The 14,468-nt window shown below is 42.2% G+C and overlaps 1 protein-coding gene across 1 annotated transcript; it reads right to left on the bottom strand.

The window, feature by feature from the left end:
• Nucleotides 1–10,168: 10,168 nt before the first annotated feature.
• Nucleotides 10,169–12,066, bottom strand: LOC146659843 (uncharacterized). The gene is made up of 5 exons (XM_085421916.1): nucleotides 11,654–12,066; nucleotides 11,042–11,103; nucleotides 10,903–10,965; nucleotides 10,759–10,818; nucleotides 10,169–10,676 (listed from the first exon to the last, which is right to left on the bottom strand). The coding sequence occupies exons 1-5, from the start codon at nucleotides 11,844–11,846 to the stop codon at nucleotides 10,449–10,451; spliced, it is 606 nt and encodes a 201-aa protein (XP_085278042.1). The 5' UTR covers nucleotides 11,847–12,066; the 3' UTR covers nucleotides 10,169–10,448.
• Nucleotides 12,067–14,468: the final 2,402 nt, after the last annotated feature.

Genomic DNA, 14,468 nt, shown 5'->3' with positions numbered 1-14,468 from the left:
CAGCCCTGCAGGAAAAGCCCCAGTGCGCCGCATGCGAGTGCAGCCTGGGATACTTCATTAATCTTGCTGTCAGTTCCGTGACGCTTTTCATTAGTCATAAGGGTATCTGATCAACAGGCGCACTCTCGACGTTTCAAAGCCGTCCACCAACAGCCAAGAGAGGAGTGAGGGAGAAGCTGTAGAAACAGAAAGGAGAGAAATGAGACCTCAACTGAATCTTGTGGGGAATAGTCTCATGTGGCGCCACAGAGAAACCGACCGACTCTTAAATAGAAACATTTTGCCATACACTGAGTTAGTAAGTGAATATTTCGGCCAAGAGCTTAAATCCATGTGTGTGTTATTTGTTATAATTTGTTTGGGCCATTTGTTCTAAAACTATTTATTTTAGCAGAAACAATCCATGTCTTGAGATTTTCATGACATCAGACGTTGTTTTTGGTGCTATTTAAGGTCAGCACTCTTTCACCGAAAGCCAGATTTGCATTTATTATATTTATTAGTTTTTTACTTTGTGCTGATGCAGGCCCTTAGTTCATCCACCATCTGAAACAAGCAGTTTTAGCTTCTGTTTGTTTAAGACCAGCTTAAAGTGCTTGGAAATACACCATATAAAATAGACCGAATTGAACATGGGGAACTTTTTTAAATCATGCTGCAATAAAAACCTAAAACGTTAACATTGGGTACACGATGTCCCAGAGTAAGCATCCTTTGATTAGGATGTGCAGGATGTTGAAATCAAGGGTCAGTGTTCTTTCTGTTTCTTGTTTTGTGAATCTCTGAATCCTCCGTGCTGACAGTCACAGTATCCACGCAGTACTCTGTAACTACACTGTTTCCAATTACTTCAATTGTTAAAAGTGTGGGGTTGGTTGTGGAGGATTTTGAAAGGCGTTGCAAGGACCCTTTGATCTTCTCTGCTGAGAAATGTGAAGGCAAAAAAAAAAAATACATGGAATCAACAGTTTGGCAAGCGGTCGAGCATTAGAGAGTATGCAGACGCAGCATTTTCAGTCTGATTACCTGAAGCCCCATTTCTTTTCCATTTCCAATCTTACAGCAACCGTAAGTGTTGCCGCTGCAGTTTCATGTGTCATTTTATTCCTTAACTGCTGCAGGCTGACATCCATCGAAACCGTCTCTCAGAGGAGAAAAACAGCACATACCTTCGGTCAATACCTCATATAATATTGATGACATCCTCAAAATTACAATTATTCAGAGCAAAGAAGCCTTTGTGTGACTCATTGCTGTAACTGGAAGCAGTTTTGTGCTTTACTCTCATGCCAGGTTCCCTTCAAAGCATGGCCACTTGTTTTAGATGGTGTATATCAAATTCCAAAATAAAAGCTCCTCCAACTGTTTTGGTTAGCCCCTGCAGGTACGAGCAGTTGTCTCCTCGCTGTTTGCTGCTCACATAATGATGTAAAACACATGGGGAGGAAATGGTGGGAAACCAGATTCAATCCCAGCAGGCTTAGTGGGAGGGACGCAGGCCGCAATGCCTTCAGCGCACATGTCGGTGGGTTACACACAAGCCGCATTTGACATGGTGCAGTTTTATGTAGCTGTGCAGTTCATAAACCCTCTATCACAGTCATACGCTGTCAGCGTAATACTCGGTCTGCAAACTAGTGCTGGAGTCGACGTGAGCCAGAGCGTTCTCATCTGGAGTTGAGTTTCCACGAGTGCAGTCATGACATTTCTCTCCGTGAATGACTCATAATCGCTCCAAATAAAAATGAAACGCTTCAGCTTATTAATTTTTGTTTTATTTTTTTCAGCTCTCCGTTGTCATGACATTTCAGGTCGGAGCTCTCGATAGGTGTGGCGGCAAAATGGATGTTGCAGATTGTTACAACATATTGCATTACACTGACTTGTCGGGGTGGATGAGTTGACACAAATATTCATCGTGCCTTTGCTGTGTGAGAATAGGAGCTGAATCCTGACACAAATGCAAAAGTATTTTTTTACTCTGCCTTTATACCCGAGTCAGGTCGTGTGACGATAGCAGTAAATGGATAAATCATCCCCCTTTTTTTAATTAAAAATTGTCCAGTTTGTTTTGGGGCATATTTCTGTGTGTTTTTGAAATACAAAGTATGATTCCCTGCATATAATTTGTGTCTTTACATTTTTAAGTGCAGTATCTGTTATGAGAGTTCCTCCTTTCTTCACATTGTGTATTTTAGATTGAGGGTTGTCGGCCGTTAAACTGTCATTTTGAATTGTTGTATGGTTGTTGTTTGTTATCAAAGTGTGTACATTTTTAGAGAACTTAAGGAAACACAAGAAAAGCTTTAAGAAAGTTTAAAACGATACTTACTATAATTAATCTACTTTAAGAGCACAACCAACACTTAACTTCCGTATCAGTATAATAACGTTCTTTTATAATAACAATAATCAGTGACAGCGCTACACTACAGGTAAATGTCTGGGTGTTTGCATTAAATACAATGCACACTCAGTAGTTCTGAGTCATTTTTCCATTAAATGGCCCAATAATTTTAGGTATACCCAAGTTTGTCGCTTTCCACACCCATATCTCATTTAAATCTTTTCTACACAGAATACATCAACACCAAGGTTATTTATTTAAAACTAAGGCTTTTGGATGTCAGATAAAAAAATTAATTGATTGTGATTTCTTGATAATCACAAATGTGGAAATGATGCTGCAGATAGTCAGCTTAAAATATGCCAAAACATTATTGGTAGTCTGGCATTCCTCCTGGGATTTCACTCTTTCCGTGTTGGTACTCTTTTCCCATGGCCATGACTTCTTATTGCCATGCTCTGGTACTGTTCTGACTTCCAATCCATTTTCTACCCATGACTACCTTAAACTCACTACTTAACCCAGGAATTCACCGAGTGTGTCTCTGTTACATTGTGTCTTACACTCAGAGTGTCTCTGAGTGGAGCATTTAGTCAGCACTTGGTCTTGACCAAAATTACTGCCCTAATCATCTGCTGTATGCACATCAAATGTTTAATTCTTTTTCCTTTTAATCAGCTTGAGTAAAGAGTTACTTCTGAGCCTGGTCAAATCACAAGTGTGGTCTTGAGTGGGTACAATCAGCTAGGGGTGGGCGGTATAAACGTTATACAGTAGAAACGATATGGATTTGGCCAATGGTAGAGATTTTGACTATACCTCTCTACCACGATAGGGAATGTTGATGATGTCATCAACCTGTGCCCGTTTTGGTCAAAAGCTATCAAGCGGCTGCAAGCAATATCATCTGCAAATTATGCTGGGCAACAGTAATAGCGAAGAGACGAAGCACGTTTGGAATATGAGTAAAAGTCAAAAACTGCGCTTCCTACACTTCCGTACCATTGATTCATTAATGTTGAACTCTCTCGCAGCTGCTCTATTCCCATGTTGTTGCAGTATATTAATGACTAACCTCGTATTGTGGATGGATTGTCTCAGTTTTTCTCCTGACTGACATTTTGGTCTGTTTACAATTTCATTTGTCCCTAACCATCAGGAACCCTCACGCTAAATACTATCGAGGGGGGAAAAGTTAGCGTTCATCCTCCAGCTTCACTGTTTATTTTATGCTAACATATTGCTAGCAATCACGTAGCACATCATTATATACAAGCTAGTCCAACTTCAGCAACCCTAAAAATGTCACTGCTGTTTAGTTTTCTGTCTTCATGTATGTTGGAAGTGATAGCAGAGCTGTACGTTTTATTTTTTCAGAAATCTCTCTGTCAGAACATTTATTATTACCGCACATGCTTCAAATTATACCACGATATGGATTTTAGGCCATGTCTTCCAGCCCTACAGTCAGCTTTGAATCTGGAAAAGCCACATCCAAGTCCACCTTAACATTGGTTCAAGCAAAGAAATTTAGCATTTTTCTGTTTTCAATAAATATTTAACCCTCTATTTTGGAAACAGTCCTAAAACTCTTGCCTGGATGGAGAAAACCAGCGTGGATGCTACCACTCAAATCTGACATCAGCCTTCTCATCGGGTCAACAACATCTGATAGTAGAATAGAGGTTATTCAGTGTGTCATAAAATCTCATGATCTTAATTTGTTCCCTTAATTGTTCACTCCTCTCAGGAAGACTCATGCTGTGTGTGCAGTGATGAGAAAGAAGAAAAAGAAGGTGGAATAAAATAGTTGAGCAAAAGCTCTGAATACATAAATAGAGCAGGCGGAAATAGTCTTCGCTTGGTTCTAGTTGAATGCTTTTATCAGTCTGCAGGAGACTTCTATTACACTGAATGTTTTGGTAGTGAACCCTTCATTTAAAGGCCTAATCTTCTCCAAAGATTCCTTATCATACAATATATGATTCGCCCTCCCTTGACAAGCTCCTTATCTTTGAGGAAAAAAGAAAAGAAAAAAGAAGTCTGATTTTCAAACGTTGGCAATTCATAAATGCTTGCTTTCAGAGTTAGAAATCCCCGTTAGTCAGAAACATTTTTCAGGAGCATTTATTTTATAGAATTACAATAGAAGAGAAAGTCCGGTAACCTTGATCTGAAAACATCACATAGTCCAGGCAGAAAACATCAAGGAAGTCATGCTCCAGTAATAAAACCAATTCCAGATTTATTCTGCAGCTTGGCTGTTGTGATTCCCTCCACTTCTATTTCCCTCTCTCCTTTCAATCTCCAGCTCTCTCTTTCTTTTCACTTTATCTGTCTTTACAGCTTGTAAAGCTGAACAGCCAGAAAGAGACGAGCGGAGGTATTGATCTCTGGGGGAGGGAGAACTGCTGCAGTCTAACGAACACAAATTGATGTCAAAAGCTCATCACTCGCCCAAAAGACAAGTTTGCCTCAGATAAATGTTTACCACTGTTCAAAGGGATCTCACGGAAAAGAGGAGATTAGCCAAAGTGCTTAGACAAAAGGAGGCATCAAAGTTTGAAGATTATTAAGCGGGAAGAGCTTTCTGAGCTCAATGGAGCTCACATCTAAATGTCAGCTCTGGTGTCTTCACCTCATCTTCCACTTTTCTCTTTACTTACGTCTTTACACATAATACCGACGTGCATGGTCACAATCAAGAATATCTGTAATGCGGATGCGTGCAGGTCTTTTGCCATGAAGTAACTCAGTGTCAAAGGAAAGTCAAAACAAGGGCTCTAAAATGTCTGTAAAAGCATGGCAAGTCTGAGCCTGATGTGATCTAAGACAACAGGCGTCCAAAATTAATTTTGTTCAACTGCACGTCGACCGCCATCGCCCGTCACTCCCCAAGCTACAGCAGGGATTATTCACTCTCCACTCCCCCTTTGACACGAAAGCAGGAAAAAAACGGTTTAACCCCCTACTTCTGCCAAACTCTACACGCAGGGTTCCCAGTTTTAACAGCGTCTAATTGGATACTGATGTGTTCCTGACTTCCTGGCGACCTCCTACTTCATCCAGTCTCTTTTAAAAGCCATTGCCGGTACTAAATCAACGAAAGTCGCAAAGTGTGCTTGGGATGGCGACTATCTAAACATCTGTTTTTACGAGGAACAGAAAGGGTAAACTGTTTTTTTGTTGTTTTTTTAAAAGCAAGGCCTGCTGTTTGTAACCAGTGGAGATGCAAACACATTACAAACACGGACACTGACGCAAACTGTTGCCTTAATTAAGACAAAGAGCGGGCATTAAGGGTTATTAAAGCAGGTGAGATCTCTTCTGTGGTTGTATGGAGTGAAATATTACTGGAAGGCTACGTGGCCAATCATCTGACTCTTGTTATCTTTAAAGTAGAGGAGGTATTAGCGTCGGAATGCCATTAGCTAGACACTGGAGACGGCTTTACATGCACTCATGACAAAGTGCGTTGTGGTCGTCGTGGCAGCATCAAGTCAAGCCTAATGACAATAACTTCAAAGGATTGTCTGCGACGCTGCTCTGTATCTTGCTTGATCTCCGACTGGGACTCCTTGCCCTGTTGTTGTTGGCTGTCTCAGCGCTTAATTAAAGCTGCCAGGAAGAAGGCGTTTCTGTGGGAATAAATCAGAGCCCTCGCTGAGTAATACACAGACCTGTGGCATTAAAGCCGATCTGGTGTGGCCGTATTGATTGCAGCCCGCGCGGCTCAACCGAGCCTTCAGGATGTCGGGTCAATGCAGATCTGATTTGCATCAATGTCTTATAAAACTGAGATGGAAGTTTCCCCTTAAAATCTCCAGATACATGCCTGGTGTGTCTGCTGAGTGTGTACTGAGGCTAAAGGAAATCAGAGCTGAGACAAACTAAAACTTACTTTACTGCGCTTACATCTGATTGTGTCGACAGGGCGTTCCTAAGTATCGGGAAGACATTGTGAAATTCCACTTGTTTGGTTGTTTGGCAGGTCGTGTTGTTAGCAGGCATCTCGCCAAACGACAGTTTATCCCTCTTTATGTTTCCCTGGAAAAGCTTCCTTAGCACGATCTGCTAAGTGAACTGGACAAAATTTTTGACACTCCCAACAACGTCATTGTGATGGAAATAAATTCTAAATTTTGGGTGTTTCTCTTTTTGCTCTTTTTCTCGTCTCTATACGCCACACTGTATTCATGGAGGGACACAGCTGCTTATTATTTTACGCTGAGCAGTATTAGAAACTAATTAGAGGTAACAGTAAAAACACAATGAGAACATCCTCTACCTAATTAATAATAAATGAGTAAAGGACTTAGGTTGCCAATAAATTAATGCTGGACACAGACTTATTTTCTCAGAACAAGTGTCCCATTTTTCAAACTGTGGAAATCTCATTGTGAGACAAAACCCAGTGGATATTTTCCTCACAACTAGTGCAGATCCGGGGCTTTAAAAGATCAATTTTCCTATCAAATCTGTCTTCATTAGATTCTCGAGAACCGAGAATTTCCTTGACACTAGGAATGCACGGGCCTGAGTAAGCACTTCGGGGCCTATACAAGCATGTCATACATCCATTTGCCGTGCTTAAAATGCATTTGTGATCCGATCCAAAATTTTCTTGGCTGGTCAACAAAGGCAGCCTTTATAAACCATCTGAGAAAATGTTTGCTGTATTTTCCAGCATCACTGGATTAGTGAGGCGAGAGGAGAGAAGAGGAGCTGCAGAAAATATTGCAGGAGGTCGATACTACAGCGTGCTTAGCTAACACGTCAGCGAGACCTGCTAATGAGTCATTTTTTCCTCAACAAAGGAGCTCGTGTAACAGATCTCTTTATATTCCATCAGAGAATTTGTACCAAGGTGCCCCAGAGCTCAGTGTCAAGACTGCTAAAATGTGGGTTTGTATTAGCTTTCATTCGTTGTGTAATTATTATGCTGTGAAACTGTGTAATGTCTGTTTTTCTGCTGAATCTATGATATGCCAGGAGAAATGCTTTGATTGCTTTTGCACACAAATCAGTAACTCGAGAGCCCAAACTAGCAATGAAATAATTGAATTCTTCAATTAAGAGTGTCAGGCTCCCGTAGCTGCAGTGGAAGAATGGTTTTTGTGGCTGCAATGGTCAGTTAACAATTTAAATAAAAGTTTAAGCCAGCAACACAAAATAGATTGCTAAATCAGACCTATTGTCAGTGTGCAGACAGTTTGTGGTAAGACAAGAGTGGATTCATATTTCTGAATTAAAAACACTGAACTATTTTAAACTAAAGTGTGAAAATATAAGCATATTTCATGTCAACAGCATATTACATTTTAAACTGGTTAGATTACAAACTACAGGCCTAACTATAAAACCTTTGAATTACATTAGTTTTCTGGTTTTTAAGACCAAATAGAACCGCAAAACATGCAGCTTATACTAGAGAATACTACACATGTAACACAATGAAACAAAAGCTGAGTTCCTGAAATGCTTTCTGATAAAAGACCAGAGACCAACTGTCATGAACTCCCAAGCAGGTTAAGTCATTACCTTCATGAGAACCACTGATTAGGACCTAAAAATGAGGAAGCAAAAAAGAGGCTCAGCAACCAATCCTGGAAAGAGGCTTAAGGCCATCACGCAGCACTGCAGGTTCAATGTTTGCATGATCCGCTGATCCACACCTGCCACAAACAGCTAGAAATTATGTAAATGTGATATTATAAACATAGAAACATGGAGCGTAATGTCCAAAAAATCTAACTTTTATGCTTTATGTCTATCCATATTATTATTATGTTGCACTGATGAATAATCAAGCACTGTGGGATTTAATAGTTTCTACTTATATTAGTATGTGAGATGTTTTATTCATCTTTTGGTATTTCCCCCTTTCACTGTCTCGTGGTTTTAGTGTTCCAGTAATCCTTGCATACGTCATGTTATCCAGTGTCAACACATAATTAAGTGCAAAGTAACCATGGATACACAAATTGCTGATAATCAAAATTTTGATTTTGGCAAGCGATGATGCTTGGTTCTGGCAATATTTTGCATCAGGTTTTTTTTTTTTTTTTTTTTACAGGTCTTCTTGTGTTCCGCTCATCTCTCCGCTTTTGTTTTTCCGCAGATGTTTGTGGCTAACACTTGGCTTGGCAGCATTGTTTTCACATTATCACTGGAACAGCAAGCCGAACACATTTCCCCACCACCGTGTGTTCCATAGGACCTCAATCATAAATTTAACACAATGTATAACTCAATAAAAGACATAACCTCGAGGTTATTTACAGGGAGCCTCCAACTAGTATCATCTGGGCCCATAATGCACGGAAAGAATGTGCACCTTGTCACGGGATGACACCCAAAGCCCCATAAATCCTGCTGCCGTCACTGCACCACAAGATAAATGGAACCCCCCTCCACTCGAACTACCTGCACTCCCCACCCTCCGGTCCACTCGCAGCTACTATCAAGGTTACCCAGAGCAAGCACTTTGAGAGGGATCAGCACTCTTTATTTTCCATCATTGCAGCCCTGGGCCCTATTTCAGGAAGCCGGTTTAGTGGAAAAACTGAGTAAGTATACCCTGAGTTAACGAAAACTCAGGGTTTTCGGTTTCACAAAGCGAGTTCAGCTGAAGCCTGGGTGAGTCACTATGACGACACACGCCGTGAAGCTAACCTGCCCCCTAGCAGGTTTACTACAACTAACCCTGACTGACCCCGCCTCTTTGTCGGAAACCTGACAGCAGGAAGTGTCAGACATGGCGTGTCCCTTCCTTGAAGAGCCAGTAGATCTTGAAGCCCAAATTCTCCGCAGAGCACTCCGCCGGGAGAGAGTGATCAGAGCGCGTATGGACATCTTATCATTACCTGATGATTTCCTGTGCGAACGTTACCGTTTCTCAGCACAATCAATAAGTTATTTGCATAACATCCTCAGGCCATATATTGCGCATGTGACACATCGCGGACATGCGCTCAGTCCATTACATATTCTTTGTACCGCACTCCGTTTCTTTGCAAACGGGAGCTTTCTGTACAATATCGGTGACGCTGAGCACGTTTCCAAGGCTACCGTCTGTCGGGCAGTCAGGAATGTTACAGTAGCACTGAAACGTCTCCTGCACTCGTTTGTGGTGTTCCCCGGTCACAGACCCACAAGATTCATCAAAGAGGGATTCCACAAAATTGCAGGTATCAGGATGAACAAAACTCAATGCATGATGTGGTGATACGTGAACTACCACTCAAATGGTACATAAATTTCCAGGGTTCCCAGGCGTGATTGGCTGTATAGATGGCACCCACATCCCAATCATTGCACCCTCAGCAAATGAAGGAGACTATGTGAACAGGAAGTCCGTCCACAGCATCAATGTACAGGTACATAATTCCCTGTAGCATTTCACACCAACAAGTGATGGCATCATGGTAATGGATGCTAATATGTGTTCTCTGCACTGGGTAGATCATATGTGATGCTGCCAACATCATCACAAATGTGGAAGCCAAGTGGCCAGGCTCTGTACATGACTCACGAATCTTCCGGGAATGTACACTGAGCACCAAATTTGGACATGGTGGGTCGAAGTAACTGTGAAATATACAGAGACCAATTGCCACAGGGACGTTTGCACTGACATGTATTCTTCTGTCCTAGGAGAGTTCACTGGCCACCTGCTTGGTGATAGGGGGTACCCATGTCTACCCTATTTGCTCACCCCTTACCCTGACCCTGAACCGGGCCCACAGCAGCATTATAATCTGGCCCATTGCAGGACACGGGGCAGAGTTGAAATGACCATCGGAATGCTCAAGGCCCGGTTCCAGTGCCTTCGTGGACTCAGGGTCACCCCAGAAAGGGCATGTGACATCATTGTGGCATGTGTGATCCTACACAACATTGCCACGATTAGAGGTGAATAGTGTCCAGCTGAACCAGACAACAGCAGTGATCCACACGATGAACATCCTGACCCACCCACGAACGTACAGGATGGAAGAGCAGTCAGAGACACCATATGCCACAACCATTTCCTGTGACCCGTCAACCCAACATGTTACATGACAAATACACAGATACTGTGGTCAACTGCCTTTATTGGTCACCCTGTATGTCCTGTACACAAAGAATAAATGCGTATATTAGTATGTTGTACAAACACTGACATGATTCGTCCATCTATGATCACTCCACCCACCCTTAACTGTTGTTCCAGCAGTACAATCTCCAGCTTCGACTTTTGGATCTGCAGCTGGAGGTGCACCATTTCCATGTCGCACTTTCTTATCTTCCTGGCCAGATATGTCTTATACAGCTGCTTCACAGGGAGCTATTGCAACAAAGGACATAGCATTGGCATCCATAGTACATGCCTACTTAGGTTGGTTGTAAATCAGTGCTGAACAACCCACTGTGGAAAGGTTCGTTGTAGGAGTGGCTGGACCCTCTTCCTCTTCATTTCCAGCATCACTCTGCCAGGGACATAGTAAGTCCATGGTGTCATCATAGTACCACATTGTCGTCAGTTGTTATATTTTCCACTGTACGCTGTATACCTCATAGTGTGGCTCTGTTGCGGCCTCCTCTGTAGCAGCTGTCACTGTTTCGTCATCATGTGCCTGTGGTGGAGACATTTAACAACATTGCTGTTCTACTGTTGACACATGTAGTCTGTGGAGTATTACGAGTACTCACAACTGCATGTCGGTCTGGCTCAACAGGGGGCTGCACCAGATGCAGTACACCATCACCGTCAACTGGAAGAATATGGGGTTCATACAGGTCACTCATGACTTATGTGGGCGCAAATGGCAATTACCAGACATACCAATCACCATACACCTCATTGTCAGTATGCTCTCAGAGACAACCGACACTGAGGGAAGGCAAAATCAGTAGGTGTCAGGGTGGAAACGCTTTTATGGGCTTTATGTTGCATTAAGGTTCATATGTTACTCTTATTGGGAAAAGTACGAAATGTACTACTCGCTCTGTCTCTGGGAACAGGGAGCTCACCCTGTGGGAGGTTAACACACACACACGCATGTATGCAAAATTAAAGGACACTGCTATGCTCATAATACAGACGTACCACTGCAGCTCGGTGTGTGTGAGTCTCTCCCTGGGCCCTCACCCGTGCAGCACGTTAACAGTTTCCAAGTGTCTCAGTGTTGTTTATTCACCTAACTGTTTGATAACTGTCATTCTCTGACAGTAGGACAATAACTTCACTACGACATAGTTCATTTTGGTCAAGGTGACTGTGCAGAATGGATGTATGCACGCCATGTATTGTTTTGGATTTACCCCTTATGTAGGCACTTGTGTCTTGTGGGGTTGTTGCCACAGAGGATGTCCCCGCAGAGATGCCTTCAGCCACAGGGCGCCCACTGTTTTGGCTGACGGCCAACTGCTCAGCCTCTGTGAGTGGTGGTGGTGGAGGACCCCCACCTGTTTTTCGGGCCTCCGCTTTTTTTCTGTTGGCTGTGACGGCACACATTTGGGCATACAGAGTAGGCAAATGTGTACTTGTGATGTGCTCAGATAATTTCAATATGTGCTTACAGGTGGTATATTACTGTAGCCTCTAACTGCAATTGATTTACATAGGACACACAGACCAAGCACTATGGCTCATAATACAATTACACCTTACCTGTTTGGACTATGTTTTTATACTTCATTTTTACTTGCTGCCAGGAACGTTTGGGGCCTGTTGGGTTGCACCTGCGCTCACATCACGTCACAAAATAAAATGTATAACATAATAAATAGAATGACATATGATAAAATAACGTGTTATGGGTGGAAATCCCTAGATCAGTGTTTAAATTAACACTCCCGCATTGACTCTGTCAGCTATGTTTTGCCATGCATGCTCCCTTTCCTTTGCAGCTGCGGCTGTGTTACTTTTTTTCTGCATGATGTGCATGCTGTCGGCATATGCTGCCATCAGAATTTCCGCCTCGAGCGCTGTGAAATACGTCGACCACGCCTTCTTTCCCTCCGTCTCCATGGTGACTCGCTTAATCTGTGCTCCACTGATCGGGGCTTTATGTATCCTCGTGCGCGTGCTTAACTTGGGGTTGTAGCAACTCCGCGTTGATTGAACTAATTGTTATCAGCCTTTCTGAAACGGAATATTCCGAGTTGGACAGTTCGGGGTTACTCAACCGTGAGTGTCGTTTTTCACTCTGAGTTTTCTAAACCGGCTTCCTGAAATAGGGCCCTGAGCTCCATGCAGCTGGAGCAGAAGGTGTCTCGTTTGAGAGGGAGTGGGATCAAAGCATTATGTCTGGGTGACAACTGAGCGAACTGACTCGGCTACCCTGCAGGAATCACAGAAGAAGAAAAAATATTTATTTATTCAGGTTCTACTTTAATTAATGTTGTGCCAGAGGTTAAAAACAGGCTGTTTGAGAAATCCTGTGAAATTATTCTTAAAGTCTTCGTGCTCACGCTGTGATGAAACCGAACTTCCACAGTCATGTAATTTCTGCTCTTTCCATTGTTTCATTTTATTGCGAAACAAATATTTAAAAGCGATGGGGTGACAATAAATCACCCTTCTTACTTTTATTCATTTGTTTTTCATTCCCCCGTCACACACAATATCACAGGCACAGATTTTTGTTATCCAAACACAGCTGCACCGGGAGCAGAAACAATCATTTTGGTTGGTTAAACCCCAGTAGACGGTGCCAACACACCATCAATTCCTTTTCAGAACTAAAAAAAAGATAAATGTCGATTCATGTAAAACTGGGGTAGGCAACCTTTCTGATGATGAGTGCCATCTAAAATTTCCTCAGAAGTCGGTGTGCCATATGATTGCATTAGCAATAAATTTAATAACGCTCTATATTAACAGTTACACACTATATAGAACTACTTTAAAGGATTATATTTGTTCGCAGATGTTGGCAGCTATCAGCGAATAGTTATCAGCTATTTTGAAACCAAAAAAAAGACACTTTTTATCCATAACAAGAACAGCAAATGAACTGTATAACAGAAAATACAAATGCTATTTATGGTGTCCTCACAACAATGATAAGAAAAATAAACTGGGCCAATATGGCATGTTTGTTAATACAGAGATACACATGTTAATGTGATCTCTGGTCTCCCACTCAGAGACACAGGTCTCGAGTGTCCAACGTTCAGACGGCTACCTGAGGACACTCATGTGAGAGAAAATCTGCTCACACAAACATGTAGAGCCAAATACTGTCAATAAGGCCTCTGAAGACAGTTAAACTTGTCAGGTAGTGATGTCCAGCAGGTGAAAATGCAAGCTCCATGAACACGCACAGCTGTGGATTCCAGCTGCATCTGTAGTTCTGCAAACGTTGACCCCCACAACATTTGAAGTGTTGGAATGTGGAAATTTCAACATCGCTTGAAAAAGCTAGTAACGTCCCTCTCAAGTTATTTTTAGCCAATTACAAGTTGAATCTGGTAGTTGGGGTTGTTAGCTAAGATACTGTCATTAAGAAGAGGCACAACTAATGTGTCTATGTGAGCTGATTTGCGATGTGCACCGCTGGCCCGGCCATTTATTTTTTAATGCACCTTCTCAGATTAATTCACTGCGTGTCGTGCCCAGGGCTGGACTGGGACAAAAAAATCGGCCTGGGCATTTTGACTAGAGACCGACCCACCAGGTATTATAGGAAAAGCCATAAAGCCTTTGAACGAAAACAAACACTGTTGTAACAGTGATGTACAGTCTTGTTGGTAAATGTATGATTTCTATACATTTTACATCAGATGACAGCTTTGGTTGTAAGATTCAGATAATTATTTTTTAAAAGCTAGACATTTTAAATGAGAATAAGAAAGTATTTCTTTGTGCCCCCTTTCCCTGTTAATGCCCTACCTGGCCCCCTGGCAAACCTTTGCTAGACCCGCTCCTGCACAGTTACCAGCTGTCAGCTACATAGAAAAGGATCCTGGTGTTATTTGTCTCTCAGAAACAGTTCATAACTTCCCTTCAACTCATTCATGTCACCTAAAAGGTAAACCTGTTTCTCCATCACCTGTTCAGCTCTGATGATTCAGTAAGGACATCTCCTGGTTACATCTTCATGTTTCCCTCTCACCAGATAACCAAACCGAT

This window comes from Rhamphochromis longiceps, linkage group LG11 (assembly GCF_057381845.1).
Source record: "Rhamphochromis longiceps isolate RC_006_pf linkage group LG11, R_longiceps_female_GT1.1, whole genome shotgun sequence".
Lineage (NCBI taxonomy): Eukaryota > Metazoa > Chordata > Actinopteri > Cichliformes > Cichlidae > Rhamphochromis > Rhamphochromis longiceps.
This window is presented reverse-complemented; position numbering and strand designations above follow the sequence as displayed.